Source organism: Paralichthys olivaceus, chromosome 16 (genome assembly GCF_024713975.1).
Source record: "Paralichthys olivaceus isolate ysfri-2021 chromosome 16, ASM2471397v2, whole genome shotgun sequence".
Classification (NCBI taxonomy): domain Eukaryota; kingdom Metazoa; phylum Chordata; class Actinopteri; order Pleuronectiformes; family Paralichthyidae; genus Paralichthys; species Paralichthys olivaceus.
Genome location: NC_091108.1, coordinates 12,502,423 through 12,518,842, shown reverse-complemented (window position 1 = coordinate 12,518,842; position 16,420 = coordinate 12,502,423). Strand labels below are relative to the sequence as shown.

Sequence of the window (16,420 nt, the reverse complement as noted above, 5' to 3'; positions counted from 1 at the left end):
AAGTGAACTGAAGTGGACGGGAGCTGGCTGCTGTGTGTCTGTCCCACTAGACTGCCTCGTTTCACATGGACCTTACATAACTATGAGGCCTGCAGGATGACAACACTGTCTCTGTCTGTCACTGGCTCTTTAGCTACAGCTGACAAAGTTCCTGAGTGTCCGTCTCCACGTCTCCCCCCACCCTGGGGTCATTTTTCCATTTTCCCTCTCTCAGATTATTCCTCCTCCCTTTCTCCCCCTCTTTTGCTGTTAAGCGTTCTTCTCTCCACTGTCCGGGACATTTTTTGCTCTTTTTCCTCTCTCAGCAGTGTCATGACTCTTGCCAACATTTCTCTGCAGCTGGTCTAAGCTCATCTGTTCCTCTGATTTACAGAGCGCGGCGTGCATGTGTACATATGATGTGTCGGCATGTGTCTTGCATAGAGGAAGACATATGGCCATCATTGACAAATACCCCCAACATATACACTCGACCAATCATGAGTCAGTTTCAGCTGTTAATCATGACATGTCACAATTAAAACCAAACTTGCCAGAAACATGAACACTTTGAAACATCGGTGTAATAAAAACAACCTAAAATGACAGCAACCATATTTGAGAAAAAAAAATTTGACATGTACTTTGACCTTTAACATGGAGGAGGCAGGATTCATGACCTCTACTGCAGACAGCCACCAGGTGGGACTAAGAGGCTTTGGCTTCATTTTTGGGGCGCTGTCATGTCATCCATCTTTATGTAGAGTTGATGTTTGATCCAAACAAACAAGGAGTCTCCAACTTAACCAAGAAAACTAAAACAGAGTTTGGCCGATTCATTTTTCTGCTGGTATTTTATGTACGTATACATAACATCTATTTGCATGGGGTTGGATAGCACTGTACATCTAGTCTAGTTGTTTTAGTTGTTATGCTAAGCCAAACTAATCGTATCCTGTGCCGTGACGTCATTTTTTGTGTACAGACATGAAAGTGGTATGACTTTTTTTCCCACTGACTGACGTGTGGAAGTCTAGAGTTGTAATGTTTGTGTTCTTACTTTCTGTGTTGCTGTGTTTGACTCCTGGACGGAAGATTCTCTCAGCTTCTGCTCCTCCACGAGGATGTCTCTTAGGTGTTCATTCACCTGGGGACAGAGTAAGAGAGAGAGAGGCGGGGGGGTCAAATTTCACATTTTTTGTTGGACACTGAGGTTGAATGGTGAGTTTGTGGGGAGAGAAGAAACTTGAAGATGAGTCTCAAACAAGAGGCTCTTCACATCACACAAAAATATTTCAGCACCCCCCCTGCCCATTAACTACTACTGCTAATTATTACTGCAACTTAACATGCCATCACTCAATGTCATCACATTCAAATCAAGCAAAACAAAAAAGCAACTTCAAAGTTGACTCTAATAATAATTAATGATTCTTTAAAAAGCCCCTTTTTACAATGACTGTTCTGTTTTCAAGGGATTGATGCAACATTTTGGCCTGAGGAGGCTCAAGGTCCCATCAGCCAATCCCAGCCATGTCGTGCTGTGTCTCAGAGAAAATCCCCATGTGCTTTTAATGATTCTACATGTAGCCTACATCTTCCTGCCTTATATTGTAAAATAGAGCAGGAAGCACATGAGCTTCTTCAGAGAGGAGTGTCAGTAATCACTATGTTTAAACGATGAGTTCATGTCATGCCAGGGCTTGTGTCATTATATTAAACAAAGTTAAATCAACATAATCTGTGTCAGAACTCACTTAAAAGCAAAATAATCTGTAAACTGATGAAATAAGCTAAAGACATAATCACAGGATTTAGCCACAACTGGACCAGAGGTAGTCAGGCTGTAGGTTGAGTCAGTTATCTCTCGGTAATCTCTCCGACATGATTACACATGCTCGGTGCCAGTTCTCAGGGAAGCTCTCTTGGAAACACATTGGAACCGGTTTTGAACCGGCAGAGGAGGAACCGAGCGCTGATACACTCTCCAGCAATTTGTGTGATTTTTTTTTAATCCACAGTCAAACAAAGAACTGTGTGTCAGATAAAAAGCCGCCATTGTACAAGCCTCAAGGATACTGCTGCTGCCCTTTGTGGGGAGAGAGCACATGTCTCTGTGGTTTTGTGTAAACACGAATGTGCCTCTGTGTGTGAGTGTGTGCACCTTATTTATCCAGGTGGTGATTGCATCCTCGGTGTCATAAGGCAGCTCCTGGAGTTGTCCGTCGGTGCGTGAGGGTTCGGCGGAGGAGTAACGGTTAATGCAGGACATCACCCGCTCCACGCTCACCATCTCCACGGTGTACGCCATCATCAGGGTATCAATGAGCGCCAGATGGGAACTCTGCAGAAACACAAAGAAGATAGAAGGAGAAGATGAATTCAAATACAGATCTAGAATTTACCCACTCTTTTTCCAGAAGCATAAGACTGACAATTACTGCACATCGTATTGTCTGTCAGCTGGTTTACACTTTTTGGGTATTTTTGAAAAACAACGCTGCACAAAACTATTAAAACTGACCATTTCCATTCAATATAAAAGTGTTTGACGAGAGTTTTGTTGTCTTACAAGGAAGATATGTTAAATTATTATTTAACAACAATGGCGCTCTGAATCACCTCATTCCATTCCACACATCGTATCTCCATGTTTTATACTATAAACATATGCAAACATGTGTGAATGTGCATATTTAAGTGCAGTGCATAAATCTGCTTATAAATAAACTACACACATGCAGAAACAGCAGAAAACTAGAATAGTCAGCATCTGCCAATGTCCAACAGTCCCCTCAAATTCAATTGAGCTGCACCACATTTCACACACTCACAAATACCTCTTCAGTAAATATGCAAGATTTTTCTTTTACTTTTAGAAAAACACCTTATATTCTGTGATAATAAATTCCTGGAACCACACCAAAATGTAATGGGTTCTTTCCTGACCCTACAGCGTCCTTCTACCAAGTTTCATGGAAATCCATCCAGCTGAATAACAGACAAAAAGAACAAACAAGGCAAAAACATAACCTCCTTGTGGAGGTCATAAATGCCACATCTCTCCTGAGAAATGCTTTTCAACACTCAACCATGTATCCACCTCACTGTCAGCTTCTTTTTTATTGTTCACCTCGCTCCTGCATCTCACAGGCTTTCCTCTGTGTGCATTCAGAGCTCAATAAGGGCACTGAACAAGTCTCTGCTGTGTAAGCAAAAGATCTTAAAACTGTCACACAAACGTTTGTTAGCTCAGTGTGTAATATGTTAGAGGCCTTTTCACTGTTCTGGCTGTAAATCCATCATAAAACTTGTGTTCCTGTGCACAGCAGGGAGTCCTATCAAGTTTATCTTTAAAGAATCAATGTTTCTGATTATAATGTCTCTTATGTCCTTTCCAATGACTTTTTAAAGTACTTCATACTCTAAAACATCAATAGAACTACCTTCATCGTGGACAATTACCTACACTTTTACTTAACATCGTCACCTACACAAAGCTTGACATTCTCCTGGCCTTTCTAATCCCATTCCAGGCTGGTCAGACCAACAGACCTCCCCTTCCCTTTCCTGTCAGACAACACGACTACTCAAAAACATGTACGCTCTGTGTGTGTGTGTGTGTGTGTGTGTGTGCTCTTACATCTGCTTACCTAAGCATCTGTGTCCTTTTCCAACCAAACTGTGCAAACATCTAAAGTCAGGTGTTCCATGACACAGGAGACTCAAACCAACAGGCACAAACAAGCAGTTTGTGAGTCTGTATAAGTGAGTGTGTACTGTCAGGCACAAGCCTCTATTCATAGCCAGATGGCCTCATGTAACGGCCAGTGTGACCGAGTGTTTTCCTCACAAAACCAACGCCAATGATCCTGCGTTACGACTCACGATTGCTACTGGAGCTCAGCGTCAGCACTACACCTCGTGCCAGTCCAAACAGACGACGTGCACAGAGAATCAGACAGAAACTCCAGTGACGCATGATGTTATTAACTTGAATCTGATTTACACCAAACAAAGTTGGGATTTATGTGACAGGAATGAAACATGATGATCCTTTTTTAGACTCATACTCATCCTCATGATCTGGGAGGGCTGCAGGTCATAAATATATGGTCAGTCACTTATATTCAATAAACTGATCGATGGTTTAGTTCAAGGTGATGTCATCAAATGTATTTTTCTGTCCGACCAACAGAAACCAAAACAAAAAGTCAAGCTCAAGACAGAATATTTAGCTTTTTTTGCTACAACTTAAAGATATAATATGTTACAAACTTTGTTTGTAATTTTTACTGAATGACCTCATCTAAGAATATGATCTGCATTTGAGTCGTGTCAGGTAGATTTAGGTAGAACTGTTGATTTTCTGCAGCTCAGTCATCATCACTGAATTATCAAATGATAGCTGTGTACAGGGAGACAATCTTTCTGTTTATTGATATATGCCGGTTCACATACACTGCAGTGAATTTCATGAGTAAACAGGATTGTTTGGTTTGGCGCCGGACATGTGAGTCTGATATTGAACTTTTGAGGAAACAGCCTGAAGTCCTGCATCTTCAGGATATTGCTAGATATCTGACATAGCGTGCATTCTGCGAGAGAGAGAGAGAGAAATAGAGATGCTACTGGAGCTGGAAATGCAGAAAAATACTCCACAATTTTCATAAAAACCCACTTAGCTTTTTCTGTGATGAAAGCTTTTCTGAACTAATTTGCATAAAACTCCTAAATCTTTTTAATTTTTTTAAGAAGCTTATGGAGGAGTCTGTAAGTGTGTGTGTGTGTGTGTGTGTGTGTGTGTGTGTGTGTGTGTGTGTGTGTGTGTGGCTGAGCGTGCGTGTTGGGGACACATGACTTTAATGGAGGTTGTAAGTTAGTCTGCATTTCAGCATGAAAAAACTCCACATCGTTAACAGTGAAGCATAGCAGTTTGACCTTCATTGGACTAAAGTGTATGATTTCCAGATGTTCTTCAGGGCCGTGTCATAAATATTAAAGTTCCTGGATAACAACTTCCACATCCATTCTTTATGCAAAGCTTAGCTAAGTCAATACCTGAAGGAGACATATGATGCCTTTTCAGTTTTTCTTTCCTCTGGTGTATTATATAGTTTTTTTGTGTATATAAAAGGTCTGCAAATTTAAGGGAGCTCCTCTCCCCCACAGAGAGCACTGCTGCAAAAAAACTTCTTCAGTAATGTGGTTGATACTTCCACAACATTGTGATGTCATGTGGGCCACCTGGCCAATCAGAGCAGACTGGGCTTCATCAGGAGAGTTTAAGAAACAGGAGCTGAAACCAAAGAGCTGCAGCAATGGACAGTATGAAACAAGTTTTCTGAGAATTAGAGCATGTAAACCTTTACAAGTGATACAATTATTAACCTGACTATGAGCATAATATTCCTTATTCAACAAAGGGAAATCTCATTTTCCTGATGGGCATGTTCAGACCAGCTTTGTCTCTGTTAGACTGAGGGAAATCAAACGACCTGAGGGGTGTGAGTGCAGACGGCTCTGGCAAAAAAGATGCTCAGTCATTAAGCAAAAACATTGAACAAGAATTCTTTGGGCAAAAGCAACTCAATGCCACCTGGTAAGGTGCTGTGGTGGCCAGTCTTATATTGTACTTTGTAACATGAATGGCGGCTTGCCCCACAATTTCTGCCATGACAGATAAAGTACACAAATTTACTAATTTGTGCAAAACTGAGTGACAGCTATAATTCAATTCAATTCAATTCAGTTCGCGGAACAGTTGTGTAACCATCACGTTTCAGTGAGAAAACTTCAGTATAACAGGATCAATTAAAGTAAGTACATAAGTAAGAGATGAATATGTTCAATAAGACAAATAAGATCAACTTAGAAGTGCACCGTAAGTGAAAGTTAGACATGTTAGGTTGTTAAATGTGGTTAGAGATGAGAAGAGATGAGTCTTCAAGAGGATCATGACGACAGAAGCTAAATAGTTGCTCAACTCTCCAGATCTGTAAAATCATGTCTCTGAGTTTTATAAACAGCTGAGAGCAGTGTTGTGAGGACTGATGAGGCTTTAAACTCATGGATGTAGCTCTAAAACTGAACCAGACTGTACTATTCATTATCTCACTAAAGCCTGAAGCTACAGGCCCCAACCAAGACAGCCCCTAGTGTTGTTTGACTGCAGTGCTGTTTTCAGTCTGAACAGACAGACACAGGCCCCCAGTGAAGGGAAGACAAATATTGTTCTCATGCTACAGTCTGAGTAGGTTTGTCTGTGTCACTGTTTCGTTATTGCACCATTTTCCCTGTGACATTTCATTAAACGCTAACATACGTATGTGTGCGTGTACACGTATGTGAATGCACACTGTGTTGTGCATATGGGTGTGCGGCCAAGAGACAAAGAAGACGAAAGACAAGATGTGGACATGTCTGCTTACATGTCTACAGACTGTTCTAAAATCCACTGGAAAAAAGCACTAATGTTGACACTACAGTGCGGATTTAAAAGCCATGTGCCGTCTATTATCCCTTCAGAAAGACCTCGAGTGTGTGTGTGTGTGTGTGTGTGTGTGTGTGTGTGTGTCTGTGTGTGAGTGAGTGTGTGTGTGTGTGTGTGTGTGTGTGTGCATGCAACTCCAAAGCCTTCAGGGGGACAGACACGCCTTATAAGGCTGTGAAAATGGCAGACACTGGTCATAAAGAGTAGTTAAGAGCGGCAGTACACTCGGGCACAATACAGGAGCATCAGTATTTGTTCTCAGGACTATTGCTGTGAGAGAGAGGGAGTGTGTGTGTGTGTGTGTGTGTGTGTGTGTGTGTGTGTGTGTGTGTGTGTGTGTGCGCGTGTGTGTGTGCGCGTGTGTGTGTGTGTGCCCTTGATCAAAGCAGGCATCTATAGGGAAGTACAACACAGCTGAGCAAACAGATAAATCAAAGTAGCGTCTTTCTCCACACACACATTACAAGTGTCCTTCCATCACAGGTTCACACACACTTATAAACTGACCTACATCTGAGCAGCACAAGTGGATTTATCGCGCAACTTCACACGTTTGAGATGTTTGTGAGTGAAACAATGAATTCTCTTAACCTAGAAGATGATGAAGGTTCACGCCCCTCTGCAGACAGAATTAAATCAGAAATTAAAGTTCTCTCTCTCTTAGCGTGTGCAAAGAGCATGAACGAGAAGATAGAAAAAATCATGGAGGAAGAGGCGCACACAAGCACACACACACACACACACACACACACACACAAATGTTGCTTGCACCAGTGATGGAGGCCTGACATCTCCCTAAAAGTCTGTGTTCGCATGTGAGTGTTTAAAGAATGGGTTAAAAAAGGGGTGTGGCAGGAGGGGGTTCTCATTTGTGCAACAGACGTGCTTTGACTCACTGCGAGACCCCACCCCTCCACAGTGCTGCAGTGGTGCATATCACGTCCTCTCCTCTCCTCTCCTCTCCTCTCTCCTCTCCTCCTCCTCCTCTCCTCTCCTCTTTCCAGATGGCCACATTAACAGTGGGTCTTTTCCACTCGTTCTCTGGCAGACACATGTCATCCCGCATGCCCGCCAAAAAGGCAGTAACTTACCCTCCCTCTCCCACTACACTGTACCCCCCCCTTTTTTTTTCCATTTCTCCTCTTGCAGACTTCCACACTCACCCTTTCCTTTCTTCTATTGCTCTACTTTGCTATAGAAAAGCAAGCCCTGAACTCAATCTTCCCCCTTTTCTCTCCCTATATCCATTCGCCCTCCTTCCTGACATGAGTTATTCTTCTATAGCACACTATTTGGAAAACCATGAGGTCATCATTTGCTCTGCAGATATACAGTACTATGACCCATAATGAAAAGCCTGGCCTACAGCGTGACTGAACTTATCCTGCTGAGTCCACAAACACACACACACAATCCTCTGCTTTGCAGAACCAATCTAATGCATTTATAGCGTCACCCAGTAACTCTAATGGACAGATTGTGTGTGACACAAATGAAGGTCAGTCGCATTAAGGAACAATTTGTTGCTAAGACCTTCCTCTAAGTAACCTGGTATACACATACAGACACTTTCACAGGTGAGACCACAAAGGGTCCCTAAGCGCTGCACCATCCCTCCTGCCCATTACTCCCACGTCCATGACATCCTCATTCAATGAACGATGTAGCGAGCACGACCTGCAGTAAACATTAAAATGTCCTTGGCTGCCGTCTTTGAATGATCACCTGGAGCTGTAGAGAACAAGCAGAGGGCGGACAAGAATTCAGCTATGACTTCAGAGAGGATGTGTTGGCACCAGTGGGTTTGATGAACTGTGCCTCAGCTTTGGTTAAATAATAAGGTGATAACAATGTTCTGGTTAATCCACAAAGACAGAGTTTGGATGAGGCAGAGTCTGGAAAGGTTAAAAGTGATAGGGGAAGAGACGAAAAATCAGAGGAGGAAACAAGGTGGAGAAGGGATGGAGAGAAGAAATGGAGTGTTGAGGAAAGACAGAGAGACAGAGTGAGAGCAGGAGAGGGAGGGGGCACGTGTGCACTGCAATGCAGACACCTTTTGGCGTCAGCAGAAGTGCCAGGCTCCAGCCATGTGTGTGCTTACCAGTGCATCTGCTACAAATCCCTCCTCCTTTCATAGATTAATAAATTCATGCATTAATGCTTTTTAAACTGTTGACATGTCCAGTTAAAGGTGAAAATATGATGCTATAGTGAGCCAATTAACCAATTAATCAATAATCAATATTTGTGATAATGGTTTAAGTCATAAATTATCCACATTTCTTCCAGCCTCTCAAATATGAAGATTTGCTGCTTGTCCTTGTTTGATTATCTTTGGGCTTTGGATAGGTAGTCAGATTAAAAAAGCAATTTGAAGGGTTAGGGTTACACACAACTGATAGCAATACTTTTATTCTCATACACTAAATGACTAATCAATTCTGAAAGGATTAAGATTAAGGATTTCAATCAATATTGATGCAGCTTTATTATGTTCTTTCATCTCGTTCTAGATCCAGTATTGATAACTAGAATATTTCTTGGTGGTGAGAGGAGAGGCATGTAAGCCCTGGCCTGTGCTGTGTAATGACACAGAGACAGAACAGTAACTAATGGGTTGCTATAGGAAACCCGTCATTAGAGGTTGTTTTTCCCTCAAGAGGACAGGTCTTGGAGGGCGATCTAACAGTGGGACATATGGAGCTGTACAGTACGCATGGACAAAAATCCCACATCATCATGAAGCACACTTTATGTGTTGAATGAATCACAGAGTAACATCCACTGATGTATTTGTGCTAGATGATTAATTGTCTGACAACCCTACTAACATCAACTTCTTAGATGTGTGAATAAACTGAATATGCTGCTTTTCTCTGTTTAATATCATTTTAAATTGTATCAATTTGGGTTTATGGTGGTTTGTTGGTTAAATCAATCAATCTTAGGCTGTAATCTAATCAAAAGGCATCGATAAGAATAATCCTTAGCTGTAGCCCTGTTTTATAAACGTGATCTTATACATGCTGCAAATGAACAGATCCAAATCAGTTCAGCCCATTTCACACATTATATCTCCATGGTTACTATATACGTATGTGCACATTTAGATGCAGTGCAAGTTGTTGGGAGTTGTTGTCTTCACCACCATTGAACGTTCAAAGATGAGGTCATATATTAAAGTTGTATTTACGTTACACAGCAAATGCCAATCGATGATCGTGATAGTGGCTTCCAGTGTGTTTTTCCTTCGTCATGTGGGTAAAGCCACCGGTAAAGCAGATAAGATGCAATTAAAAGGCGACTAAAATGAAACGGCCACAATCCTGAATAATATTGGGGATTTCTCAGGGTTTGAACATTGTTGGAAACATTTTGGATAATGGAAGTGCACGAGTCAACAAAATATATTCAGAAAACATAGGTCTAGTCTTTTTTCGACATTTTAAGGAAGAATTGCTACATCTTCACTGAATACAGTCACGTACTGTGTCGTCTCCACTCACCATGTTTATAGGCGTGTTGGTCAGGTCCCTCTCTGTGACCAGTCGGTCCTGGTCAGTGACGTATAGGCCCTTCTGAGCCAGGGCCTGGATGACAGCGTTGTGTCCCAGTAAAGGTTTGACGGCATCGCTTCGGAGGATCAGGCTCCCCGCCCGGCAGTACAGCTCTGCGGACTGGAGCAGGCAGGCCACCGGCGGCTTCAGGTGCTCCTGGTTGTACTGGTCCCTGTAGAAAGGCTCAGCCAGGTCCTCTGGTATGGCATCTGAGAAAAGAGTGAGACACACAACAGGAGAGAGGAGATTCATTTAGTTTCGTCCTCCTGTTCTCTAGCTCCATTGCTGCTAAAAAAAAAGGCAAGCTGGTATTCTTTCTGTATTTTAATTGTCTTTTGTCCCACATTGTAGCTCGGAGCCTCGCCATCAGTGTTCAAAGCTTGTTGCACATGAACATTCTCACACACACACACCATGAAATAATAGTATAGGAAACATGAGGGAAATTGCAGGAGCTACTATAAGACATCTGTTTAGTTTGTGGTGAGCTGTGGCTTTTTAGGCAGAAAGGGAGTTTTCACTGTTACAAAAATAAGCACACAAACGTCACATGTATATTTGTTGATGCTTTTTTATCAATGTAGATCCAAACAGGAGTTCACAAAGCCACAGAGTGTGTGTGTGTGTGTGTGTCTGTCACAAAACATGAAGCACCCTCTAATCCTGTTACCTCAGTAAATCTGATTTAAAAAAATAACTAAACAGAACACACACACACACACACACACACACACACACACACACACACACACACACACACACACACACACACACACACACACAGCTACACTACCAGCAGGACCTAACCACTCTGCTTTCTTTATGTCTTTCTTTCTTTCATCATGTTATTATTAACCACATGTGACACAAAATTAGTCACCGATCCTTTTGTGTGTGTGTGTGTGTGTGTGTGTGTATTCCTGGTGTGTTGGGTCATTTCCTCTCTATACACCTCTGAATCACACTGAGAGAAACTAAGCACACCAGAGGAATCTATCTTAAAGCTACAGCTTGTTTTTGTTCTCCACCTCTCCTTAAAATATCACAACTGTAAAAAGCAAAACAGCTCAACAAAATGAATGACCTAATGAAATCTAATATTTCAAGCCCAGTTCAGACATAAACATCCATTCAATTCTCAGCAGTTAGAAACGTATGTTACGGTCCACAGTCTCTCCATAGAGAAATCATATTGAAAAACTTATTTTTTTAAAGACTATTCAGGGCTTTTCTGAGTTCATGAAAAACTGCCTCGTCAAGCGAAAACCTTCTCCTTTGTGTTGGCCATCAAAGAGGAAACAGACAGGAAGTAGCTGCCACAGGAAGTCCAGGCACGTAGAAGACTGCTCCCCTGGAGACCCCCGGGATCACAGCTCAGCATACACAACCGAACAGTCAGCAGTGCTTATCTCTGCTGCTTTACTGCTCTTTACTAGAAAAACAAATTCAGTTTGTGGTCTAGGTTGACAAGAGACGATTTGGCTTAAGTTTTGGGAGCTGTCATGTCGTCCATCTTTATAAACAGTCCAAGAAGTGAGGAATTGAACTTTACAATCATACCCCAGCTCTGGTATTACAACAAAATCCACATGTTAGAAACTATCTTTCTTTGCATCACCATGACTGGAGTGAAGATTCCTACCAACACACTGTTGCATATAAAACAGAGAAAACCACCATACCAATCACTGCAGAGCTGTTTGTCGATCAAAGCATTGAAAGACTCTTGACTTCAGAGAGAGAAACTGTTTTCATTTTAGCCACTGCACCATTTACGTTCCCTCTTCTACAGCTTGAGATGCAAAGCAGGATTCATTAATTCCATCTTGGCTGGAGAGAGTTCTCCCTTGGCTCTCCTTCCTCACACTTGACTACTGTTGGGGATATTGATTAGCTGAATTATTGCATTTCCAGCCTTCTAAATGCATCTGACCAATGAGCATGAATGAAATGTTCAGCATTGGCACTGGTCACGTCTGTGCTGGGAACTGAACGGCACAGTCCAGCCAGAATCATTGAGGTGGTTTAAGTATTGACAACATGATACAGCGCTTTTTATGTCTGGTACTTTTTACTGACAAGTCCAGAACTAATAAGAGAGTTTCAATAAATGTATCTCATATCACACAATGGTGACCTTTACCCAGACTCTCACCCGATGTGTGCTGGGTTTAGCTCCAGCTCCCCCCCTCATAGGATAAATGGTAAAGAAAGCCCATCAGTCATTTGAAATGCAAATTTAACCATTTGCAATTTGGATCATCAATTAGGATCAATTTGAAATTTGATTAATAATCTAATTAAAAAAATCACAAATTTCGGCTGAACTCCGCTGAGGTGAACTGACCAATAACTGCCAGTTAGTAAAGCCTGACTAATGGATTTTTGGAGGGTTTGATACCAATAATAGGGAGTAAAACAATTCTGGTACTGATAGATTGGCTAATATATATATGGCAATGATTCTTGAGAGGTCGTATTAAACCCTTAAAAACACAAATACAACTATTATACTATTAAGACCGTCTGTAAAAATCTAAAGTGACTTTGTTGGCCCTTGGCAGCCTCTGTGTTTTCAGTTCATGTGAACATGGTACCACCTCAGGACAGAGACAGTGAAGCTGTGCTCTGACATTCATGATACACCCACTCACAAACACAAGTACACATGCACTCTCCCGCTCTTTTTACCTTGCGTACAGTCAACATCTAACAAGTTTATATTTTGGAGGTGTTTTCATTCTTTTTTGCTATAAATAATTTGCCTTTTCAGCTGATGAGAAAATTGTTACATCTGAGCGGCACCAGATTCAAACCATCGGCTGGCCGTCAGAATTAGGCCAAACTAAGCTCAGAGGACTGGCTATGAATTGTGCCACAGATCTCGGCGGTGCTGCAGGGAGTTGAAACTGTGTCAGTGGTTGTGCTAACAGCCAACAGGTCCTGTCTCTCTCACATGTTACTGTATTGCATCTTGCATGTCGCTCCACCATTTCATGCTCTCTGAGTTTGGAGAAAAGAGATCGAGTGCAGCTTTAATTGACTCACAGTGTTGTATCAATGGCTGTGATTCAGAGGTCTCTCATTTGATCTGGCTCTTAAGTTCGTCTGTCAGTGACCGCCGCTCATTGACTCAAAGTGCAGTACATGCAGGAGCAGTTGTTTAAGCATTCATTAGGAGCTAGAGTAAACCACTGGGCTCGGAGCAGGCTGGAATTACTCAGTCTTTATGAGGCAGGCCCCAGGCTGCTTCCAGACCACAGTGGACAGGAGACAGGACTGGGATACATATATGAAGTATAAAGTATAAAGAGAAGACATTATTATAACTGTCAAGAAAAGAAAACTAGAGCAGTCGATAGCTTGTGCTGTATAAGCCATATGTACTTTATACAGAGGTTTACTGGAGAGTAGAATTAAAACATGGTTGATTAATCAATTCATTGACAAACAGAACATTTAAAAGCATCTATGTTGATAATTTATTAATCCTGTTATTAATTTGTAGCTATAATGTTCACTGGTGTCCGAATTCTCAACTAGAAATAATTTCAGCTTTTCTCTGTCTTGTCTAACCGGAAAATACACAAAATGGATTTGAGCTGCTGATTAGAATGTGCCTGGTGGGGGTCTGCAATCTAAGAGTTGTTATCCATCTTAAGCTGTTAAGCTGTGTCACTTTTACCGCAGGCTGATAATCACTCACAGGTCCATTCAGTCAAGTGTAATGTAAAAAATATACAACTCATCCTAATTAGTAGAATGGGAATATAATTCCTTGATTCAAATGTGTTATAGTATGAATTGTATAATCAATAATACAACACATTAATTATTAATAAATGTGAATAATTCGTTTTGTTATAGGCTGTGTGTTTAGGAATATCGCAGTTCCAACGTTGTGTATCGCAATACAAGATTGTTGACATTGGTGCTGAGGTTTCAGAATCCAACTTACTATGAATGTTTGTTTTTGTCACTCAATTTTCGGTAAATTACCAAAATAGTATCCGCTTAACTGAGAAAGTGCTTCCAAGACTTCTATTAGTTATCTGTTGCATCACTGAAGTTACAGCCTAGTGTGTTGATTCGTCATCAAACAGCGAAGACTGACAGAGAAGATGTGTGTTACATAACAGGTCTGTGGCCTGACTTCTGCAGCAGGGGAATAATAAGCATTAGGCAAGCAACAGGTTCAACCACTAATCCTGTGATACAAGCGGTGATGTGGTGGGGTTTGACCTGTGACCTCCATGTAGGGACTCTATCCCTGCAGTAAACAGATGTACACCCAATAAAACAAAACATATATTTTACATTACGTTGATGTATAAAGAAGACGTTTATCACCTTTGGTCCACAGTCCTGGTTGAGGACCAGAGGTGACTGGGCCTTTTCCAGAGGAGATCCCTCTGGCAAAATCCTTCTCCACTTTTAAATCTCTATGAATAACACATTTTTATAGTTTTGCTGTCTCCTGGTTATGATCTTACCGCCTATTTAACTTGTTTCATAATCTGTGCTATATTGCTGTGGGATCTTCAATTTGCTTTTAATTTATTTGTAATGTTTGCCTTTTAACTGTTTCCTGTTGTTGGCCTCGTATTTTTCATTTTTAACTTCTAAATCATCTTGTAACTTTTTTTGAAATGTTCTATATTCAGTTTATTATTATTATGTCTTAACATTTCTGAGTCTGTTGATTTTTCAATCAACTGCTGCTGTTTCAAGGACCAGACAGATTAACTGCTAGCTATAATGAGGGAGGAATATTTAAGTAATTATAAGTACTTTAATTGGAGTCAGGTTGCAGACTGTTGTTTACAAAATGTTCCCACTGGTCCCAACACAGCATCACCGTGTCTGATCATTATCTTAACCCTGTTTTCCACTCATCTGATCCACCAGAGGACAAACAGTGAGAGACCGAGAAGGCGCCACCTACCCGAGCCGAAAGCCTTGGCCACCAGCCACGTCAGGCTGCAGGAGACCTTGGCCCTGGTGAAGTCGTAGTAGTCGAAGCTCTTGATGGCGGGGACGATGAAGGTCCGTCTCATCCCTCTGTCGTCTGCCGCATCTCCCATCTTCTCCTCGGTGTGGGGATCCCTCCGCAGCAGCAGCTGGAGGAGCAGCAGTCAGCCAGAGGATGACATCCCGTCCACAGGAATTCCAATGCACGAAAAAAATTTTTTCCTCTCGCCCTGAGAAGAAAAAAAAAAACTTTGAGCGTGGCTCGATGGAGAGCGCGACGACTCCCGTGTTACATGAGCTCCACCATCCTCGGGTTTTCTGCCCTAGTGTTGTAGTTCGATCCCGGATCACTGACAGCACGACGCAGCTGATCAGAAGCAGCCTTCCTGAAGATTGCCTCCATTCCCTGGGTTTATTCTCCTCGACATAACGGAGCGGCTGTGCGCCAGAGGAGGGTTTCAATCCCACCACACCGCAGCACCGCTTCACACGCACAACATAAAGATCCTGCTTGTGTCCATGTTGTTCCTCCTTCTCTTTTCTAACTGTTTCTCTCCCTCCCTCCCTCTCTCTCCTTCTCTTCTACGCGTTGTCTTCTCTGCGCTTTTCCTGCCGCACTGACCGGAGGATGGGGCGCACTGCGCATGCGTAAAACACCCACCTCGTCTATTCATTCTGATAGGAGTTAACCACAGTGGATATAAATAAAATGTGGAGTTGACTGGATGGAGCACACATCTATAGTTTGAATCTTTTTACTTTGCTTTGATTCAAAGGAACATCGAGCCGATTTGTACTATACCACTGTCCGTTAAAAATACATCTCCATCACACACAAATATGATCAATATTGTTAAATTAATCCCACATTTATAAATAAAATGTATGCCCTTACAAAGCAATGGGGAAAAACTGGTTATATTGAGTTTTAGATTTCATTTTTTTGTGAGATTTTAAATTGATGGATTCAGTTACTTGGTTATTTAGGATCAACATACATAGCTGTTTCTGGTAGATATTTATTTTACAAGTTTCAGCATTTCATTAGGTATGAAACCAGCCTAAAATTGGTTTAGCATTGGCCACTGCATACTGTCATCTCATAGGTAGGCCCCTTTAACATTGAAATGCTACAAGAGAGTGCAATATTTCTGTAAATATAGTTAATTTTGGATGGATACTGTTTATTTTAACTTTATTTCAGAGGTTCTCTAAGTCGGGTCCAACTTTTCAAATGTGGCAGCGTGGTCGAGTTTGTCTATTTTGATTTCAAACTTGATGATACTCAGTAGAGCACACGCCTCTGCCAACAGTCCCCTTTAATTCAATCAAGTTGTACACACTTATGGTTATCTATTCCCTAAATGTGCATGTTTTTTCAGTAAGATACATTTTTCCTTGTAAATCAGTGAAAATAAAC

General features: G+C 41.6%; 1 protein-coding gene across 3 annotated transcripts in view; it reads right to left on the bottom strand.

Moving 5' to 3' along the window:
• camsap2b (calmodulin regulated spectrin-associated protein family, member 2b) overlaps positions 1–15,247 on the bottom strand; it is a 36,160-nt gene extending 20,913 nt beyond the window's left edge. For all 3 annotated transcript variants that reach the window (XM_069510802.1, XM_069510803.1, XM_020113097.2), the window contains exons 1-4: positions 14,975–15,247; positions 9,979–10,238; positions 2,144–2,323; positions 1,040–1,126 (exon numbers count right to left, since the gene is read on the bottom strand). In XM_069510802.1, the coding sequence (XP_069366903.1) occupies positions 1,040–1,126; positions 2,144–2,323; positions 9,979–10,238; positions 14,975–15,113 (666 nt within the window). In that variant the 5' untranslated portion in view covers positions 15,114–15,247. The remainder of the gene's footprint in view (positions 1–1,039; positions 1,127–2,143; positions 2,324–9,978; positions 10,239–14,974) is intronic.
• Between the last annotated feature and the right edge of the window lie 1,173 nt (positions 15,248–16,420).